Source organism: Macaca fascicularis, chromosome 2 (assembly GCF_037993035.2).
Source record: "Macaca fascicularis isolate 582-1 chromosome 2, T2T-MFA8v1.1".
Lineage (NCBI taxonomy): Eukaryota > Metazoa > Chordata > Mammalia > Primates > Cercopithecidae > Macaca > Macaca fascicularis.
In genome coordinates, this window is record NC_088376.1 from 130,576,880 (window position 1) to 130,599,744 (window position 22,865).

At 39.0% G+C, this 22,865-nt stretch overlaps 1 protein-coding gene across 3 annotated transcripts in view; it reads right to left on the reverse strand.

Moving 5' to 3' along the window:
- SUCLG2 (succinate-CoA ligase GDP-forming subunit beta) overlaps positions 1-22,865 on the reverse strand; it is a 277,740-nt gene that overhangs the window by 132,965 nt on the left and 121,910 nt on the right. For all 3 annotated transcript variants that reach the window (XM_005547564.4, XM_045385901.3, XM_015446184.4), the window contains exons 3-4: positions 7,007-7,106; positions 6,054-6,144 (exon numbers count right to left, since the gene is read on the reverse strand). In XM_005547564.4, coding sequence (XP_005547621.1) covers positions 6,054-6,144; positions 7,007-7,106 — 191 coding nt within the window. The remainder of the gene's footprint in view (positions 1-6,053; positions 6,145-7,006; positions 7,107-22,865) is intronic.

The following is a 22,865-nucleotide window of genomic DNA, read 5'->3' on the forward strand; positions in this document are numbered from 1 at the left end:
TTTGAGACAGTCTTGCTATGTTGCTCTCAGGCTGGAGTGCAATGGCACAATCATGGCTCACTGCAGCCTTGTCCTCCCAGACTCAAACGATCCTCTCACCTCAGCCTCCTGAGTAGCCAAAACTACAGGCACGTGCCTCCATACCCACCTAATTTTTGCTTTATTTTTTGTAGAGATGGGGTCTCACTATGTTGCCCAGGCTGGTCTCAAACTCCTGGATTCAAGCAATGCACTCGCCTCGGCCTCCCAAAGTGTTGGGATTACAGGCACGAGTCATGGTTCCTGGCCTGCTGATAGACATTTACATGAACTTCAATTTTCCTAAGATGCTACTTTAGTGAGTATTTTTGTACATGTATCTTTGTTCATTACTTTTAGTATCCCTGTAGATAAGTACCCTAAAAGTGAAATGTCTAGGTTTTAAACTGTGAATATTTAAAATTTTGATAAGTACTGTCCAAGTGCTTGAGAGAGGTTGTTCCAACTTACACACCTAAAGAGAACAGTGAAAGATGTCTTGGATGTTTAAAGAATATAAAAACAATCCCATAAATAATCAGTAATAGATGTGAAAACAATGAAAGCAGTTACACTGCTTTTCTTTTTTTTTTTTTTTTTTTTTTTGGAGACAGAGTCTCGCTCTGTCGCCCAGACTGGAGTACAGTGGCGCGATCTCAGCTCACTGCAAGCTCTGCTTCCCGGGTCCACGCCATTCTCCTGCCTCAGCCTCCCGAGCGCTGGGACTACAGGCGCCCGCCACCAAGTCCAGCTAATTTTCTGTATTTTTAGTAGAGACGGGGTTTCACCGTGGTCTCAATCTCCTGACCTCGTGATCCGTCCACATGGGCCTTCAAAGTGCTCGGATTACAGGCGTTAGCCACCGCGTCCGGCCACATTGCTTTTCTTACAAGTAGTTTGGTGATGGGTTCCACAAAAAAAGTTACAGATTAAGGATTAAGTAGCATTAGATTTTAACTACTCAGATACCACAAAAATACTTAAGTTTTAGGTCACATGAAATGGGATAAATATATGATGATCTAAAAAGCTATAATGGAATGAATACAGAACTCCTCTTTTTCAAACTTTTTTTGAATTTACCATTAGTTAAAAATAAAACATACACGTCTTCCTATTGATTTATCAGAAATGGAAGTTCATAAGTGTATAAAAACTATTTCTCAGCACAGTGTTAGAATTAGCACAGAACCACTCTGATTTAAAGTTGATTTTTCTCACCAACAATGAAGGTCAAACCATCAGTCAGTACTTAATTCTCTCAGCCTTCAGGCTGCCTGAAACCGTCAATTCTTTCAGAATTTCTGATTGAGGAGTAGGACAATATTTGAAGCAAAAATACTTAGCCCTATTCTTTCCTTATAAAATACAATAACAGGCCGGGCGCGGTGGCTCAAGCCTGTAATCCCAGCACTTTGGGAGGCCGAGATGGGCGGATCACGAGGTCAGGAGATCGAGACCATCCTGGCTAATACGGTGAAACCCCGTCTCTACTAAAAAATACAAAAAACTAGCCGGGCGCGGTGGCGGGCGCCTGTAGTCCCAGCTACTCCGGAGGCTGAGGCAGGAGAATGGCGTGAACCCGGGAGGCGGAGCTTGCAGTGAGCTGAGATCCGGCCACTGCACTCCAGCCTGGGCGGCAGAGCGAGACTCCGTCTCAAAAAAAAAAATAAAATAAAATAAAATAAAATACAATAACAACTTGTCGTTTATAGAAATAACATAAAGTTTGCCTTTCTAAGCATCAACATTAATACAAACATTTTAAGAAATTAAGATAGTCGTTTCTTCTAAAACTTTCTCTAGAAGAGAAAGCTGTTTTAAGAAATTTGGCACAAAATACAAAATGAGGAATGTGTTTGGTATATGCTTTCAGGTCCACTAGCATAACACTGTTCATTTCTAATACAGAGTTAGTTTAGTGAATAATACTTAATGACTTTCAGTAGTTATTCTTAGAGGCAACACAAAATTATAATTTTTTAGGGTAAGTGTCATTCAAGAGTCCTATTCTTAATCTTCAAAAATGTTGACAGATGTGCTCTGTATTCCACCAAATTTCTATTTGTGAAGCCCAGCTGCTGTCTGAAACAGCTCTTGCTTCATAGGAATAATGTATGACTCTTTAAGACAATGTCACCAGGAAAATGATAATTATCAAGAGATAATTCAAGAAATTTTACACAACAAAGACCAGTTTGTTGACACCGTCATGCCTTCCAAATGACCGAGGATGACAGAGTATTTTAGGAATTGTTATAGAGAAATCTAAATGGAATCCACAAACATTCATCCCTGAGCAACTCCATTAGATACATTTCAAAAGAGCTTCACCTGTGAGTTACACAAAGAATATGTTGACACGTCCTCTTCGTGGAGTCCACCAGTATAGAAAGCTTTTTAACTTTCTTTGACCTATCTACCACTGAATCTGTTTTCTTACAAATATCATGCTACTTGAATTGTGGTCAGGAGATGAGTGCTAGCACACAAACTATTTGTAACACACCTATGAACAGAGAAGATTAAAAGTACATTCTTGAATTTTAAATTCATTACACAGCAGTAACCACTATTGGTACTGAATCCTGGACCACATGATGAGTAGTGCTGTCTCACGGGCCCTAGTACTAGCCCCAGGAACACATAACGCATTGGCACACACTTAGGAAACAAATATCTGATGTGTATAAATGTGTGTATGTGTTTAAATAGCTTCTCAAATAAATTTAGAATCAAAAGCTTCTATAATCTGGGGACTTCTACTTTTGAGAAAATGGAGTAGCCATATTTTTCCCTATTCTTCCTGCTAAGTACAAATAAAAACCTTGGATATATATATACATAAAACTTAAGGTGACTCTGAAAGTTATAGAGAAGAAGGGAGACTAGCTAGGGAGCTTGAGGTCCAAGGAAGCGAGTGGTAGCGCGTCTCCTGTGTTTTCTTTGGCCTCATAAATCTTAGGCAGGGTGCTGGGTGCTAGAGAAACCAGCAACCCAAAAACATTAACAGGCACAGACAAAGAAATCTCCAGGCTCACATGGTTTCACTAGGGAAGTTCATCAAGCATTTAACAAGAAATCAACACCAACTAACAATGAGTATGTTGGACACTGAAATTAAGAATCCAGTGTCACTTGTAATTGCTGTAAAAGAGAAAAATGTATGTGTAAATCTAACAAAACATATACCAAACGTGTATGCTGAAAACAATACAACGCTGATGAAATAAATCAAAGGAGACCTAAAAAAAAAGGAGAGACGTATCATATACATGGGTTGCAAGACTTAATATAACAAAAAATCAATTCCCTCCAAATTCATATACAGGTTTAATAAGATTCCTATCAAAATTTCAGCAGGATTTTTTCATAAAGACAAAATTGTTTTAGATTGTTCATAAAAAGGCATAGGAACTCGAATGGGTAAAACTGTTTTAGAAAAGAATAATAAAGCAAGAAGAGTTACTCTACTCAATTTCAGAACTTACATAAATACAGTAATTAAGACTCTGTGGTGTTGGTGGAGGGACAGACACAAAGATCAATGGAACAAAATAGAGAACCCCAAAACAGACCCAAAGAAATATGCCTAGCTGAATTTTGACAAAGATGTAAAAGCAATTCAATGGAGAAAAGATAAGCCTTTTCAAAAAATGGTGCAGGAACAATTGAATATCATATCCCCCTTGCCCCTTAAAAAATAACCTTGACCTAAGTCTCACAATTTATTCACAAGTTAACTCAAAATGGATCACAAACCTAAATATAAAACAGAAAACTATAAAACATCTAGAAAATATATGAGAAAATTTTTATTACATAAGGCAAGGTAAACAGGACTTAGACCTGATACTAAAAATGTATAATCCATAAAGGAAATATTGATGTATTGGACTTCATCAAAATTAAACACTTTTGCCCTGCAAATGACCCTGTTGAAAAAATGAATACATATTGTTTTGCAGTTCTGGAGGTTGGGAAGTCCAAGTACTGCCATTTGGTGACATGGCCTTTCTTGCTTCATCCTCACATGGCAGAAAGTAGAAATGCAAAACAGGTCTAAGCTAGTTTCCTTCAGTCCTTTCATAAGGCACTACCAGGGATGTCCAATATTTTGGCTTCCCTGGGCCACACCGGAATAAGAAGGATTGTCTTGGGCTGCACATAAAATACACTAACGATAATTGAGCTAAGAAACTAAAATTGAAAAAAACTCATAATATTTAAGAAAGGTGACAGATTTGTCTTGGACCACTTTCAAAGCCATCCTGGGATGCATGTGGCCTGTGGGCCGTTGGTTGGACAAGCTTGCACTAATCCATTCATGAGGGCAGAGCCTTCATGATTAATCACTTCCCAAAAGGCTCTACCTCTTAATGCCACCACAATGGGGATTAAATTTCAACACCCATTTTGGAGGGAACATTCAGACCATAGCATCCACGAACAGACAATTCACCAATGACAATCTACAGATGGCGAATAAGCACATGAAAAGATGTTCAACATCTCTAGCCATTAGGGAAATGCAAATTAAAATCACAATGAAATATTACTACATACGCATAAGAATAGCTAAAATAATACCACCACCACCAAATACGGGCTAGAATGTGGAGAACCCTGATCACTTACACATTGCTGATGGCAATGCAAAATGGAACAGCCATGCTGGAAAACATTCGTTAGTTTCTTAAGAAAACTAATCATACAACTTCCATATAGTCCAACAATTATCCCCCAAAATGAACATTTATATTTATATCAAAAACGTGTTCATGAATGTCCAGAGTGGCTTTATTTGTAATAACCAAAAACGAACCAACCCAGATGTCTTTCAACAGATGATGGTTAAACAAACTGTGGTAGGTACATCCATATCATAGATTGCTACATAGCAAGAAAAAGGACTATAATGGGATTCTTACACACTGGATGTCTGTATCAAAACATCTCATGTACCTTGTAAATATATACACCTACTATGTACCCACAAAAATTAACACAAGAAAATGGAACTAAATACTGATAAATACAACAACTTAAGAGTTTTCCACAAAACTCTCCCTGAAAAGTAAAAACAGCATGTTACCACTGCACTGTCCTGCAGCATGGTGCACTGTAGAGACCACTGATCTGTGATGCTATGTTAATGGAGCAGACAGCTGCCATCCCAAAAGGCGGGACCCTAATTTGCTGCTAGGACAGGACCTTCTAACCATGGATGCTTTTCAGGGCTGACACATATGATCTGTGTAGTTGTATAGGGATTTAATGTTTAGCAATAGCTGTCTTGAAATTTTAACACGGGTCCCCTGCCTTTTTATTTTGCACTGGATTCTGCAACCCAGATAGCTAGTTCTAGTGTCTGGATACACAAAAGGAATGGTGAAAGGCAGACTGGCAGGAGGGAGAGTTAGGTTCTGGTCTCAGCTCTACCACTCACAATTTCATGATTGAGGCAGGCTACTTTCCTGTGGGCTTTATTTTCTATGTGTGGATGAGGGGTGTGTGTCCACATACTATACACACTTGGGTGCTTCAGCTGATCTTCCTAATGAAATATACTCCCAGCAATAAAAATGGCTCAAAATTGTAGTCATCCCAAAATAAGGAATGGGGCATTTAGAAAAACCACCACAATAGGTAATTCTGACAGACACACCTGGAGTGGAGGGCCACTGTGTGGGAGCAGCGAATGTCCCTCATTGAGTATAAGGCTGTCATAGCAAGCACTTCTCAACTAAATAGAATACATCTGTGTTCTCAGAGGGACAGCCATTGCTTGGTCACTCACCGTCACCCACTTTTGCTAAATGCTAATGATGATAAATAATATTACTATCATAGAGCCCTTTTTATTTTTCTTCAAAGACATACCACTTACTAAACAGATTAGATGAGCTTTAAAAAATAAAATGGCACATTGCCAAAGAGCAGTATTTCATTAGATTTTGTCAAAAACTAAAAGATGGGTTTCTTTTCTATTTTTTAACACATACATAGAAAATGACCCAAAGCATCCATATTACCTTGTTAACTTTCACACCTTCTTTTGGAGTTTGTTTTGTCGCTAGATTGTACCCAATCATCTGTTTAGCCAGCTGTCCCACAACATTTGGGCTAAGAGAAAGAGAAAACAAAGGGAAAATGAATGTTTGTTGAAAATCATTTTAAAGCAGAGTCCTTACACAGAGTCTCATGTCTACACTGCAAAGGGTTCACCTTCACCCTCACAAAATCCATGGGTCTTTCTGCTTCTGTGCTACGTGTTTAGCACTGTACTAGAGGTTCACTGAGAGCAAAATAAAAATGAGTTCATGAATGAATAAAGGAAACAAAAGATGCTTTGTGACCTCTTCACCCAAAAAAGTTACAGTCATAGTAAAGAGATAATGCTAAAATGCATACCAGAATCAGATAAGAGTTGACTGAAGATCCGGCAGCGGAAAACTGGGGAGATATTGAACAATGAGAGGGATAGGAAGAGGGTAAAGATCAAAGTAAATAGTAAAAAGGTGTGTGACAGGAACAGGGAGGAGAGGAAAGTGTTCAGTGCTACGAGACACAGTAGATGAAGGTGAAAAGACAGGCCAAATAAAGGAAGGCTTGGACTATCAGAGGGGAGGTACCCCAGGTGCCACTGGTAATGGGGAGTCACTGCAGGTTCTTGAATAGGAGTGACATTATGGAAGTAGCATTTCAGTTGGAAGTGGTATCATTTCCAACATTTATGATGAATCATTGATTGTCTAGGAGAGAAGGACTGTCAAGTTTTCACCAATTAGTAAGAAAAATCATTTTGTGGGAGCAGAAGGGAAACTAGGCCACTGCCAGAGCCCTCTACCTATGATTTCAGTTTGTTCTAGTTGCTTTGGCCCGCTCCTACCCCACCACAAGCATCCTCAGTGTGCCTTTCAATCTTGAGCAAGATCTTCCATAACTGCTTGGCCGAAAGACAAGGAATAACAACCTCCAGACTTACTCTTTTGTTAAATGAACACCTCCTTTCAAACCACTATTGAAGACACCTTTTCCTCTTCCTCCAGCTAAGATCTGGGCTTTTAAAACAATTTCTTTTGCATCTGAAAAAGAAAAATCCAGAGTTGGTAGCTGATTTTAAATTCTTTTTTTTGTTTTTTAAGCAACAAGGAAAGCAATAATGGCACATAACTTCCGAGTAACTGGTAAAAGCTCTTTCAAACTAACTTTGAAAACAAATGCAATGAAGAACTTCAAAAAAAAAAAAAAAAAAATCAATGTGCCTAGTACGAAGCTTGTTTACTGAGGATATTCAAATGCTTCCTACCAGTTTAATCATCGAATACTTGACCTTCCCAAGGGAAAGCAAGGCATGTGTTCCCTTGCTCTTTTGAGTGTGTCAGAAAAAGCTAAATAAACCCTGGAAGGAGGTATTAATTTTCCTGTGCAATGGCACTCCCATATGGCAGAAGCACCAGTCTGCCAGTAAGAGGAGCTAACCATCAGAGATGTCAAAGGGAAGACTGGATTATGTGGGGGAAGGTTTAAAGACAAGACACAAAGGTCATAGTTAATAACTACATTATTGGAAACCAATAGTTTTCTGAGCAGTTGTTCTATATATTGATAGGGTTAGGCAAGGGAGGAGGAAATGGATTAAAACTAAAAGCAAGCAGTATTTTAAACTTATTGGCAAGGTAACAAAATATCCTGGGGCAAAGTGGTTGTGGAATCTTTGTTTCTCTTCACACTCTAGGAATGAAAGAACTCTCTAATCTTGACTTTTTAGATGAGAGTTATTAACACAAGTACGTTCCCTTGCAGGGAAGTTGGGTGCGTGAAGTAGCCCAGTGACAAATGGGGCCTTTAGCAAACAGGGTAGCTCCCCTCCCCAACCACCAAAAAAAAAAAAAAAAAAAGCCTCCAAATCAAATATGTTTAATAAACCAAACAGCACACATCTGCAGACCACAGCTGATACTGATATCCTCTGTTTGTGAGTCATCTTTATTTAAAATCAGAGAACCCAATCGATCCTCTATAAGGCCGTAAGAGTATTCTGGTTCAATATAACAGATTTAGAATCTGCAAACCCAGGTTTCAATCTGGCCTTCATCCCTCACCCAGCTGTGTGACATGAGGCGAGTTACTTAATGTCTCTGAAACTCGGTTTATTCAATTGTGAAATGATGATGAGGGTTGTTTTAGAAATTAAATGAACATACATGAATGCTTTATCCCAGAGCCTGAAAACTCATGATTAATTAAAAACTATTGCCTCAACCAGTTAGTTCATTCATTACCTTTGTATATTGTAAAGAATGAAAGGGATCATTACAGAGATGGCTAAACCAAAAAACTAACATTTTGTTGGTATCTGCCACTGCTCAATGAAGCAAGCGCTCCATTAAGTTTGGTTATTTCAGCTACTACTGTCACTGTCATCCTCACTGTTACTCACAGGCAAGCAAGTAAAGGTTCAAATGGAAAGAGCCGTGAAAGGTTTTATCATGAAGGCAATGGGGAGCTACAGAAGTATTTTACAGAAGGCATTCGGCCAGCTGATGTCACACCATTGAGGCTCCTTCACTGTCTTTATTGGTTAGTCTTCTTGTCTCCTATATTTGCTTACACTCAGAAAGCTGAAGCCCACCTTGTTCTCAGAAGCAAACACAGTTTTTTCTTAGAATGCTGTCCTGTGTACCCTCCGGCAATAATTTCTGCCCTGGATACGGACCATCACAACATCGGTCAAGCCCTGTCTTAAAATAAACTGGTTTCCATCAAGCTGAGTAGAAGACAAATTAATTGTCAGAAACTTACAAGGAAAGCAACCAAGTAAAATGAATGCACTGCATATTTAGCATACTGTAAGAACAGTAGTAAGAGCAAGGATATTGGAGTTAAACAGACCTGGTTACAATCTCCAACTGCACCTGTCACTTTCTTTGCAGAGAAGAAACAACTGAGATTCAGAAAGGTAAAAGTAGCATGCCCTTCTGTAAAGCAGTCATATTAAAGGAGTCTACAGTGTAAGGATGATGTGAAGAATAAATGAAATATAGTAAAGTGCCTGCCACAGTTTTTTAAGTCAAAATATGACAGCTATCATCATTATAATAATTTTCAGCAATTAAGAAAAAATGGCACACAGGAAGACATTTCCTATTTTTCTTTGGAAGACATCAACTGGAAAAAATACTTTTTGCTGTCTACTCAAATTTTTAATTGTGATCACTTCAAATTCTTTAAAATAACTGGCATTCCATTGCCATTATCATTTTTCATATCCTTGTCATCCCAAAGAGATGCTTTCCTCTCTGAGCTTTCCAGCAGCAAAACCTGAAAGCCAGAGAGAATACCTAATTGGGCATTGTTAATTGGCACTACATAGGCTTGATTAGATCAGCTTTAGTCATGAACCATCAAGACACAGAAACAGTTGTATCCTCAATGAAATGCTGTCAATTGAACGTGTCGCTATTTGACCTCCAGTCAAAAGCATTCCATGCAAAACAGTTGGTAGACCAAGCAACCAGTTCAGAGACTCTGAAACCATAGATCAGGACAAATAGAAAAAGACAACAACCTATGCACATCTGCAACATACACCCCAGGCCCAAAATGAGTTCACTAAAATCATCTCTTCTGATTACATCTCAAGTGCTAAATCAATATAGTAAGTCAGCAAGTCAGCAGCCCAAAGTAAAGCAAGTTTTTCTCATCTTGAGAAAAACTCTCATGAAGTAATTTAATTCAATGCTTATTTACTCAAGGTGCTGAAAATTAAGTAAAATGACTAAATCCCATTCAACAGTAACCCGTCTCTTCATTCAGTATTTACCAAATTGATTCACATGTACTAAATGTCACTGTGTCTATTTATTTAAAGATCTGATCTCTCCCAAAGCTCAAATTTCTTTTTTTTTTTTAACACTGCCTCTCGCCCCAATCCTGAACAATATTAGAAAAGAAAAGAAAAAAAAAAAATCCAATACATGAAATGCAATTTTTGTCTGAATAAGATGATTTAACCATCCTTTAGAAAAACAAGATAACAGGACAGAGGAAAAAACCCCAATAGGTATTGGGGCTTTTTTTGTTTTTTCCTTTTTTTTTTTTAGACAGAGTCTCACTTTGTCACCCAGACTGGAGTGCAGTGGTGTGATCTTGGCTCACTGCAACATCTTCCTCCCGGGTTCAAGCGATTCTGCTGCCTCAGCCTCCCGAGTAGCTGGGATTACAGGCACGTGCCACCATGCCCAGCTAATTTTTTATATTTTTAGCAGAGATGAGGCTTCCCATGTTGCTTCAGCTGGTCTCAAACTCCTGAGCTCAGGCAATCTGCCCATCTCAGTCTCCCAAAGTGCGAGGATTACAGGCATAAAATAGATTTTATATAGAAGTGGACTGCAACCTAGACATTGATAATTATATTATTGGACTCTGAGTTGGTATAACTCGGGTCTGGATAACTCCAAAGTCTTCGCTCTTAATTGCTATTTTTATATGCAGTAGCCTAAGTATGCAATGTCTTCACTAAATTTTGTTCCTTTCCTAGTGAGTTTCTGAAAATAACCAGTACTCATGGTTAAGTTTTCACTCAGTTTAATGGGAACCAGTTTATTAGAATTTACATATATTTTCATAGAAAACACTGTAAGACATATCTGACAAACTTATAAACATGTAAGACTCTCAAACACAGTATCACTTAAGAGAATGATATTTAGAGCCATTTAAAAAGTCTAAGCAAAACCTCACTCTGTGGTTTTTTTTTTTTTACTTTATTGGCTGAATTATAACAATGCTTTTGCAAATGTTTTCTTTTCATTCTTTACCACAAGTGTTATTCTAATTATAATACAGTTTTATACCAATTTTTATAGATCCCCAATAGTCACATGCTGGATAATAAACATTCTTGGAAGCAGCGGATCTAAAGGGAAAAAAATCAATTCATTAAGAAAAGCATAATCTAAATAGAATACACATTTTTAATTAAGCAAGCTTTGTAAAATGTGGTTCACTTAATTTTCTTAGAGATGGCTTTCTGAAAACATATTTACACAAAGTAATGTTCACAAGACATATTTCAGAGCCATAATAGGAATCATAGTAAATGTCTGAAATGTTAAATATATTTACAAAAGCAAGTTATTTTCAACTACTTTTTAAAAACAGTTCAGTGATGAATCAACTATTTGTGTCACTGAGCTGGTTTTTATTCAGCATTGCTCTTTTCTAAAATATAATACTTTCCTAAATGCTAAATGTATCACTGATACTGCAATGAGATGACTACTACAACGATCATCTATTTGGAGTCAATAATGTTGGACTTGTTGTGGAAACTGATTTCCATGGTTCACTGACTGGAGCAAAATTGGAATATCCCAGTTCTCAGCACAATTGCATTGTATAACACATAGCATGGCAATCACCTTTCATGAGATTTGATAGAATTCCTAATTGAGAAAGTTAAATTGTATTGCAGAATTTCAGACTTACCTATTACCAGAAGGCAAGGAGAAGGGAAAGTGAAAGGCAAGAGAAGAGTCGAAAGATATTGGGTAAAGACGAACTTCTAATAAAGAATATACAATTATACAGAGATAAGCTAGAGTTTCGGTGCCAAATTCCTGAAGGAAATGAGCTCACTTCTATGTTTGCATTATGACTTCAAAACCCAAACACAAAAATAGAGAGTTACCAATCTTCAATCATTACTATAATATCACATATAGACTGACACATATTTCCTCAAGTAGCAACTGGGTTGGTGGGAATAAGATGATACTGTGATAATTCTCCATATGTCCAAAGGCATCTTTGAGACTGAAATAATTATTTCAGTTTTCAACATGTCCGACATGGACTTTTCAAATTTGGGAGAGAATTTCAAACACACAGCACGTTAGAATAAACCACTTCACCGCTGGTCACATCACTTGACTGAATGAGACTGGAGATATGTGGCTTCCCAGTAGACTGCTGCCCATCAGAGATTTGAATCGTATATGTCTAAAACAGCCACTTTCAAATATAAGTAAAAGACAGAAATAGAACCATCTCCAGGACAAGGATTTTGTGATACAAATAAGAAGTTATCCAGGGAGATATTATTTCTTTTCTTTTTTTCTTTTTTTTCTTTTTTTTTTTTTTGAGGCGGAGTCTTCACTCTGTCGCCCAGGCTGGAGTGCAGAGGCGCGATCTCGGCTCACTGCAAGCTCCGCCTCCCGGGTTCGCGCCATTCTCCTGCCTCAGCCTCCCGAGTAGCTGGGACTACAGGCGCCCGCCACCGCGCCCGGCTAATTTTTTGTATTTTAGTAGAGACAGGGTTTCACCGTGTTAGCCAGGATGGTCTCGATCTCCTGACCTCGTGATCCGCCCGCCTCGGCCTCCCAAAGTGCAGGGATTACAGGCATGAGCCACCGCGCCCGGCCGGGAGATATTATTTCAAATCAAGAAATCCTTAACTGATAACGCTTTCATGTAAGTTTTAAATCTAAAATTTCCTTTTGAATATGATTCCATATTATGAAAAAAAATCCTTTATTCGGATACTGTGGGGGCATGATAATGCCATTTTGAAGAGTTTGAGTCTTTAAAAATGATATCTTAACACAAAACATATTTATGCTTTGGATGGAATAATTTTAATTTTAGTCCCTATAAAAATTCCTAACGTTTATTAAATCATTGTTTTTTTCATATTTGCTATACTCTTTAAAATATTGTATATTTATTACTGTATTATAGGCCACATTAAAATCTGTAATATAAATTAGGCTACTCTTCTGATCTTAGTCACTGATCTTACTTTATTGCTTTCATAACCGTTAATATACATTTTGTTGGTGATAAAATTTTTAAAGGTAGATAAAAATTACCTATAGAAAAACCCAATTCAATTGTAATATCTTACTATTTCTCCTCAATAAAAGATACAGTTTTGCTCTTTTCATGTAGTTTAATACTAGTAAGCCAATCTTACACTGTGTCAATTATATTAAAAGATACATTTCTACACAAAAGCCTTAGGACAGAACTCCCTAACACTGATGCAAAAAAAAAAAAATACCCATGTGACCTCATTCAACACCCATAACTAATTAAAGAATTTTTAACACTGTAAGAATGAAACCACAGGACATTAAACAAATTTTCTGCAGATGAAGCCACTTGAAGAAATGACAGTTTTTCAGAAGAATACAAGTTTCTTCAAAAGAACAAACTTCCAGAAGAAATCTCTACTGATTAATTACAGTTTAGAGCAATCGTATTATGATATACATTGACAGTAAAAATACCTGTGTAACACTTGTAATTTCAAGAGATGCTGGAAACAGTCATGGAAGATGAAAAGCATTTATGAAAGCCAAAAGCATTTCTACTGCATTATGTGTACGTATTTAAAGAGAAGGAAGGATAAAGGAAAATTAGCTATAAAAAAAATCATGTTTCCCCCTGATTTTCAAACCAAAGATGTGAGTCAGCCAGGGTTCAATTAAGGAAGCAGAACTACTATGACTTATAGACAAGGGATTTATTATAGGAATCAAAGCTTGCACAATTACAAGAGGAGATGAGAAAGGGCAGGTCTAAAAGTGAGGTTGGAGGATCCTAGAAGCCCCCAGCCAGTCAAGCACAGGTATCAGCACCTCCAGATGGAGAAGTGGATGGCAAAGGAGGAGGTGGGGAAAAGGACTTGGGACTTGCTACTAAGTGCTACAGTTTGGATGCATGTCCCCACAATATCTCTCGTTGAAATTTGATCTCCAGTGTTGGAAGGCAGGCCTAATTGGAGGTGCTTGGGTCATGGGAGAGGATCCCTTATGAATAGATTACCTGGAACTTAAAACAAAATTAAATTTAAAAATAAATAAATAAATAAATAATCCATACTCACACAAATTCTGTGCAAACTCCTCTTTTAGTCAACTAGAACCCAAAACTATACAGGGAAGGGAATCCTGGAAAATGTAGTTCCAGTTTAAACAAGGTGACACAGTACAAGTCATCACACCTGATAGCTAAAAATCTGACAGCAGAGCCCACAAGTGTTGTGGGTTCAAAATGAACAGCTCTGAAACGTTTCTGAGTGGCTTGAGAATCCATCTCTCCGTTAGCTGCATATTACTGAAGGCTACTTGACATTAAGGGGATTCTCTTGTCGACCATAACCAGTGATGAGGAAGGGTAGAACAAAAGGTGGCCACAGCCAGAACAGCTCTTGGTGTGCACACACTCATATCCTGCTGGTGGAATATAAACTCATGAAGGTTTCATTTTCAGAGCCAATTGGAATGACTGTGAACTTTAAAATGTATGCAATATATACACTGTCTTGCTGCACCTATATTTAAAGATGTTTGTTTCACTTTTATAGCAATATTACTAATATTCAGAGATCATCCACCTTCTTGATTAGAAATCTTCTATTTTCCTTAATTTCTGTTATTTAAATCCATTCCTCTCTCAGACCCTCCTCCATTAGTGATGGGCGCCCTCATAGGCAATCACAACTACTGTACAGAATCTTGGCCCTGCTGTCTGTTCATCGCCATCATTCACTGCCTATGGTCTCTGGACCATACTCCTGCCAGTGTTCTCGAGGTATTCCTGTCCACAAGGAAGGTGAGGACAATCCTTCACCTTCACATGAGTAGGTCCTTTCAGAGGGGATCCTAAAGCATTGTGGCTGAGCCCTTAGTGTCAGTTTTTTCCTTTACAGCATGGACTATATGAACACCCTCCAGGGAAGACTCTGGCTCAATCAGGCACCACTTCACGCTAAACCTGAGACCTCTGTGCCTGCAGATCACCAGGCCCTGCTGCCCAGTCATCTCCTTCTCATTCAGACACATCATCCCTCAGGAACCCTTCACCTCTCCAACCCATTCTGCTTTTTAGAGGAACTCATTCTCCAGACAGTCAATGCAGACTGAAATCAAACTCCCTCTCGCAGATCCTGAGCCCAGTGCAAATCAAGGAATCAGGCTGGGCAACTTATTTCATACAGCTGAAAAATTCACAACAGTTAAAAAGTATCTGGAATCTTTGGAGGCAATTAGGAAGGCCATCTGCTCAAGACTGACAAAAAATCCTTTGATAGCACAATCATACTTCCATGAAAACTGACATGAGAATTAAAGATTTTCATTGCAATGGAGTTATACTAGTGAAACACTAAAAATAATCCAAATGTCCACCAACATTTGGACACTATTGGGAAAATAAATGTTATGTATCCAAATAATAAAACAATAAAATGCCATATGTACAGTCATTAACAATAATTAAGTATACTTTCTAAAATTACACTTTAGGTTCTGGGATACATATGCAGAAAGTGCAGGTTTGTTACATAGGTATACACATGCCATGGTGGTTTGCTGCACCCATCAACCCGTCATCTACATCAGGTATTTCTCCTAAGGCTATCCCTCTCCTAGCCCCCAACCCACTGACAGGCCCCAGTGTGTGATGTTCCCCTCCCTGTGTCCATGTGTTCTCATTGTTCAACTCCCACTTATGAGTGAGAACATGCAGTGTGTGGTTTTTTGTTCCTGTGTTAGTTTGCTGAGAATGATGGTTTCCAGCTTCATCCATGTCCCTGCAAAGGACATGAACTCATCTTTTTGTATGGCTGCATAGTATTCCATGATATATATGTGCCACATTTTCTTTATCCAGTCTGTCACTGATGGGCATTTGGGCTGGTTCCAAGTGTTTGCTATAGTGAACAGTGCCGAAATAAACGTATGTGTGCATGTGTCTATATAGTAGAGTGATTTATAATCCTTTGGGTATACACTCAGTGGGATTGTTTGGTGAAACGGTATTTCTAGTTCTAGACCCTTGAAAAATTGCCACTGTCTTCTACAATGGTTGAACTAATTTACACTTCCACTAACAGTGTAAAAATGTTCCTATTTCCCAACATCTTCTCCAGCATCTGTTGTTTCCTGACTTTTTAATGATTGCCATTCTAACTGGCGTGAGATGATAGCTCACTGTGGTTTTGATTTGCATTTCTCTAATGACCAGTGATGATGAGCTTTTTCTCATATGTTTGTTGGCCACATAAACGTCTTCTTTTGAGAGGTGTCTGTTCCTATATCCTTCACCAACTTTTTGATGGGGTTGTTTTTTTCTTGTAAATTTGTTAAAGTTCCTTGTAGATTCTGGATATAGCCCTTTGTTAGATGGATAGATTGCAAAAATTTTCTCCCATTCTGTAGGTTGCCTTTTCACTCTGATGATAGTTTCTTTTGCTGTGCAGAAGCTCTTTAGTTTAATTACATCCCATTTCTCAATTTTGGCTGTTGTTGCCATTGCTTTTGGCATTTTATTCATGAAGTCTTTGCCCATGCCTATGTGCTGAATGGTATTGCCTAGGTTTTCTTGTAGGGTTTTGATGGTTTTAGGTCTTACGTTTAAGTCTTTACTCCATCTTGAGTTAATTTTTGCATAAGGTGTAAGGAAAGGGTCCAGTTTCAGTTTTCTGCATATGGCTAGCCAGTTTTCCCAACACCATTTAGGAATAGGGAGTCCTTTCCCTATTGCTTATATGTCAGGTTTGTCAAAGATCAGATTGTTGTAGATGTGTGGTGTTATTTCTGAGGCCTCTGTTGGTCTATATATGTGTTTTGGTACTAGTACCATGTCGTTTTGGTTACTGTAGCCTTGTTGTGCAGTTTGAAGTCAGATAGTGTGATGCTTCTAGTATTGTTCTTTTTGCTTAGGACTGTCTTTGTTTTAGGGGCTCTTTCTTGGTTCCATATGAAAGTTAAAGTAGTAGTTTTTACTAATTCTCTCAAGAAAGTCAATGGTAGCTTCACGGGTATAGCATTGAATCTGTAAATTACTTAGGGCAGTGTGACCATTTTCACAATATCGATTCTTCCTATCCATGAAGATGGAATGCTTTTCCATTTGTTTATGTTTTCTCTTATTTCCTTGAGCAGTGGTTTGTGGTTTTCCTTGAAGAAGTCCTTCGCATCCCTTATAAGTTGTATTCCTAGGTATTTTATTCCCTTTGTAGCAATTGTGAATGGGAGTTCACTCATGATTTGGCTCTGTTTGTCTATTATTGGTGTATAGGAATGCTTGTGATTTTTGCACATTGACTTTTTATCCTGAGACTTCGCTGAAGTTGCTTATCAGCTCAAGGGGATTTTGGGCAGAGACAATGGGGTTTTCTAAATATAAAATCATGTCATCTACTAACAGAGACAATTTGACTTCCTCCCTTCCTATTTGAATACCCTTTATTTCTTTCTATTGACTGATTGCCCTGGCCAGAACTTCTAATACTATGTTGAATAGGAGTGGTGAGAGAGGGCATGCTTGTCTTGTGCCAGTTGTCAAAGGAAATGCTTCCTGCTTCTGCCCACTCAATATGACATTGGCTGTGGGTTTGTCATAAACAGACCTTATTATTTTCAGATACGTTCCATCAATACCTAGTTTATTGAGAGTTTTTAGCATGAAGGGGTGTTGATTTTTATCAAAGGCCTTTTCTGCATCTATTGAGATAATCATGTGGTTTTTGTCTTTGGTTCTGTTTATATGCTGGATTACGTTTATTGATTTGTGTACGTTGAACCAGCTTGGCATCCCAGGGATGAAGCCGACTTGATCGTGGTGGATAAGCTTTTTGATATGCTGCTGAATTCAGTTTGCTAGTATTTTATTGAGGATTTTAGCATCAATGTTCATCAGGAATACTGGCCTGAATTTTTCTTTTTTTGTTGTGTCTCTGCCAGGTTTTGGTACCAGGATGATGCTGGCTTCATAAAATGAGTTAGTGAGGAGTCCCTCTTTTTCTATTGTTTGGAATAGTTTCAGAAGGAATGGTACCAGCTCCTCTTTGTACCTCTGGTAGAATTCGGCTGTGAATCCATCTGGTCCTGGGCTTTTTTTGGTTGGTAGGCTATTAATTACTGCCTCAATTTCAGAACTTGTTATTGGTCTATTCAGGGATTCAACTTCTTTCTGATTTAGTCACGGGAAGGTGTGTATGTCAAGGAATTTATCCATTTCTTCTAGACTTTCTAGTTTATTTGCATAGAGGTGTTTATAGTATTCTCTGATGGTAGTTTGTATTTCTGTGGGATCAGTGGTGATATCCCCTTTATCATTTTTTATTGTGTCTATTTGATTCTTCTCCTTTTCTTCCTTATTACTCTGGCTAGTTGACTATCTATTTTGTTAGCCTCCTCAAAAAACACAGCTCCTGGATTCTTTGATTTTTTGAAGGGTTTTTCATGTCTCTATCTCCTTCAGTTCTGCTCTAATCTTAGTTATTTCTTGTCTTCTGCTTGCTTTTGAATTTGTTTGCTCTTGCTTCTCTAGTTCTTTTGATTGTGATGTTAGGGTGTCTATTTTAGCTCTTTCTTGCTTTCTCCTGTGGGCACTTAGTGCTATAAATTTCCCTCTAAACACTCACTGCTTTAGCTGTGTCCCAGAAATTCTGGTACGTTATGTCTTTGTTCTCATTGGTTTCAAAGAACTTATTTATCCACTGGTTTGAAATTCTCACTGCCAACATATCAGTCTGAAGTTGAGCTGGGATGCTTGGTGGGGGGAGGGGCGTCTGCCATTAGGCTTGAGTAGATGGTTTTCCCCTAACAGTATAAACAAAGTCGCCTGGAATTTCGGACTGGGCAGAGTCCACCACAGTTTGGCAAAGCCACTGTAGCCAGACTGCCTGTCTAGATTCCTCCTCTCTGGACAGGGCGTCTCTGAAAGAAAGGCAGCAGCCCCAGTCAGAGACTTATAGCTCAAACTCCCATCTCCCTGGGATACAGCACCTGCTGGAAGGGGCGGCTGTGGGCGCAGCTTCAGCAGAGTTAAAAGTTCCTGCTTGCCGGCTCTGAAGAGAGCAGCAGATCTCCCAGCACAGTGCTTGAGTTCTGCTAAGGCACAGACTGACTCCTCAAGTGGTCCCTGATCCTGATCCCCAAGGGACAGACTGCCTCCTCAAGTGGGTCCCTGATCCCTGTGCCCCTTGACTGGGAGACACCTCCAGCGGGGGTCGACAGACACCTCATACAGGAGAGCTCTGGCTGGCATCTGGCGGGTGCCCCTCTGTGATGAAGCTTCCAGAGGAAGGAACACACAGCAATCTTTGCTGTTCTGCATCTTCCACTAGTGATACTCAGGCAAACAGGTTCTGCAGTGGACCTCCAGCAAATGCCAACAGACCTGTAGCAAAAGGGACTGACTGTAAGAAGAAAAACTAACAAACAGAAAGGAATAGCATCAACATCAACAAAAAGGACGTCCACACAGAAATCCCATTCAAAAGTCACCAGCATCAAAGACCAAAGGTAGATAAACTCACAAAGATAAGGAAAAACCAGTGCAAAAAGGCTGAAAATCCCAAAACCCAGAACACCTCTTCTCCTCCAAAGGATCACAACTCCTGGCCACCAAGGGAACAAAACTGGATGAAGAATGGGTTTGACGAATTGACAGAAGTAGGTTTCAGAAGGTGGGTAACAACACGCTCCCCTGAACTAAAGGAGCATGTTCTAACCCAGTGCAAAGAGGCTAAGAACCTTGAAAAAAAGGTTAGATGAATTGCTAACTAGAATAACCAGTTTAGAGAAGAACAAAAATGACCTGATGGAGCTGAAAAACACAGCATAAGAACTTCATGAAGGATACACAAATATCAGTAGCCAAATAGATCAAGCGGAAGACAGGATATCAGAAAGTGAAGATCAACTTAATGAAGATTAGAAAAAAAAGAGTGAAAAGAAACAAACAAAGCATCTAAGAAATATGGGACTATGTGAAAAGACCAAACCTACATTTGATTGGTGTACCTGAAAGTGATGGGGAGAATGGAACCAAGTTGGAAAACAGTCTTCAGGATATTATCCAGGAGAACTTCCCCAACTTAGCAAGACAGGCCAACATTCAAATTCAGGAAATACAGAGAACACCACAAAGACACTCCTCAAGAAGAACAACCCCAAGACACATAATCGTCAGATTCATCAACGTTGAAATGAAGGAAAAAATGTTAATGGCAGCCAGAGAGAAAGGTTGGGTTACCTGCAAAGAGAAGCCCATCAGACTAACAGCGGATCTCTCTGCAGAAACCCTACAAGCCAGAATAGGGGGTCCAATATTCAACATTCCTTTTTTTTTTTTTTTTTTTTTTTTGAGACGGAGTTTCGCTCCTTCTGCCCAGGCTGAAGTGCAACGGTGCAATCTCGGAGAAGCTTCAAGCGATTCTCCTGCCTCAGCCTCCTGAGTAGCTGAGCTGGGATTACAGGCATGCACCACCACGCCTGGCTAATTTTGTATTTTTTACTAGAGACGGGGTTTCTCCATGTTGGTCAGGCTGCTCTCAAACTCCTCTCAGGTAATCTGCCCACCTCAGCCTCCCAAAGTGCTGGGATTACAGGCCTGTGACACCACCCCCAGCCCTCAACATTCTTAAAGAATTTTCAACCCAGAATTTCATATCCAGCCAAACTAAGTTTCATAAGCAAAGGAGAAATAAAATCCTTTACAGACAAGCAAATACTGGGAGATTTTGTCACCACTAGACCTGCTTTACAAGAGTTCCTAAAGGAAGCACTAAATATGGAAAGGAAAAATCGGTACCAGCCACTGCAAAAACATACCAAATTGGAAAGACCATCAATACTATGAAGAAACTGCATCAACTAACGGGCAAAATAACCAGCAGGCATCATCACAATAGGATCAAATTCACACAAAACAATATTAACCTTAAATGTAAGTGGGCTAAATGCCCTAATTAAAAGACACGGGGTGGCACATTGGATAAGAGTCAGGACCTGTCAGTGTGCTATATTCAGGAGACCCATCTCACGAGCAAACAGGCTCAAAATAAAGGGATGCAGGAATGTTTACCAAGCAAATGGAAAGCAAAAAAAAGCAGGGGTTGCAATCCTAGTCTCTGATAAAACAGACTTTAAGCCAATAAAGATCAAAAGAGACAAAGAAGGGCATTACATAGTGCTAAAGGGATCAATGCAACAAGAAGAGCTAACTATCCTAAATATATATGCACCCAATACAAGAGCACCCAGATTCATAAAGCAAGTTCTTAGAGACCTACAGAGAGACTTGGACTCCCACACAATAATAGTGGGAGACTTTAACACCCCACTGTCAATATTAGACAGGTCAATGAGACAGAAAATTAACAATGATATTCAGGACTTGAACTCAGCTCTAGACTAAGTGGACCTAATAGACATCTACAGAACTCTCCACCCCAAATCAACAGAATACACACTCTTCTCACTACCACATCACACTTATTCCAAAATTGACCACATAATTGGAAGTAAAACATTCCTCAGCAAATGCAAAAGAATGGAAATCATAACAGTCTCTCAGACCACAGTGCAATCAAATTAGAACTAAGGAGTAAGAAACTCACTCAAAACCACACAACTACATGGAAACTCAACAACCTGCTCCTGAATGACTACTGGGTAAATTAAGTACACTTTTAAGTATAAATGTCAGAAAATGCCCATACACAAACTTAGCTTTAAGCAGACCTTAATGACTAGTATTTAAAAAAAAAAAAAAAAACACTTGAAAATAGTTACATAGTCATAATAAAATCTAAATAACCAAGGTTGTGTGTGGTGGTTCATGCCTGTAAGCCATTTTGTGAGGCCGAGGCAGGTGGGTTGACTTGGGAGGCTGAGGCAGGGGGGTTGCTTGAGCCCAGGAGTTTGAGACAAGCCTGGGCAACATGGTGAAACCCTGTCTCTAAAAAAGGTACAAAAATTAGCCTGGCATAGTGGCACACCTGTAGTCCAAGCTATTCGGGAGGCTGAGGTGGGAGGATCACTTGAGCCCAGGAGGTCAGGGTTGCAGTGAGCCATGATTGTGTCACTGCACTCTAGTGTGGGCAACAGAGTGAGACCCTGTCTCAAAAACAAATAAATGAGCAATAACCAAACTATTAACTGAGGTTACCTTGAGTGGGTAGGGAGTAGTATTATGGGTACAACATTATATCTTTTATGTGTTGATTTAATTTTTTTGCAATTATCATGTGTTAGAAAAATAAAAAATAAGAGTTTAAAAACTGTGAGTAAAATATGGGCAGTTATTCATAGTAGTTTGTCTTGAATATTTACTCATTTCTATATGAGCCTTTACCATTATACCACATGGAGTCAGGGGTGTTTATATTTGAGGAAGTCTCTAGAAGATATCTTAACGACACATGGCTGAATATCTTATAACATGACCTCCTAAAGAGTCATGCAAGAAAATTGAGAGTGGCAGGAAAATGTTTTGCCCTATTAAAATATTAGTGAGCACTTACTTACTCTATGGGAATTCAAAAAGTTTTTTAAATGTCATGGCCATTGCCTTTTGTAAACTTAAAATTGACTGGAGGAAATAGACACAAACAAATTACTGAAAATTTTTAATTTAGAATAAGCATTAAGAAGCAAATTAGGAAGGGGAAATGGTGTCAAGTAAAGCTGGGAAGGAAAAAAGAGAGAAGAGCTATTGACATGGTTTGGCTCTGTGTCCCCACCCAAATCTCATCTCAAATTGTAATCCCCTGTTGTGGAGGGAGGGACCTAGTGGGAGGTGATTGGATCATGGGGATGGTTTCCTCCATGCTGTTCTCATGATAGTAAGTAAGTTCTCACAAGATATGATGGTTTAGAAGTGGCACTCCCCTTTTCACTCTCTCTCTCTCCTGCCACCTTGTGAAGAAGGTGCTTGCTTCCCCTTCGTCTTCCACCATGATTGTAAGTTTCCTGAGGCCTCCCCAGTCATGCAGAACTGTGAGTCAATTAAACCTCTTTTGTTTATAAACTACTAGTCTC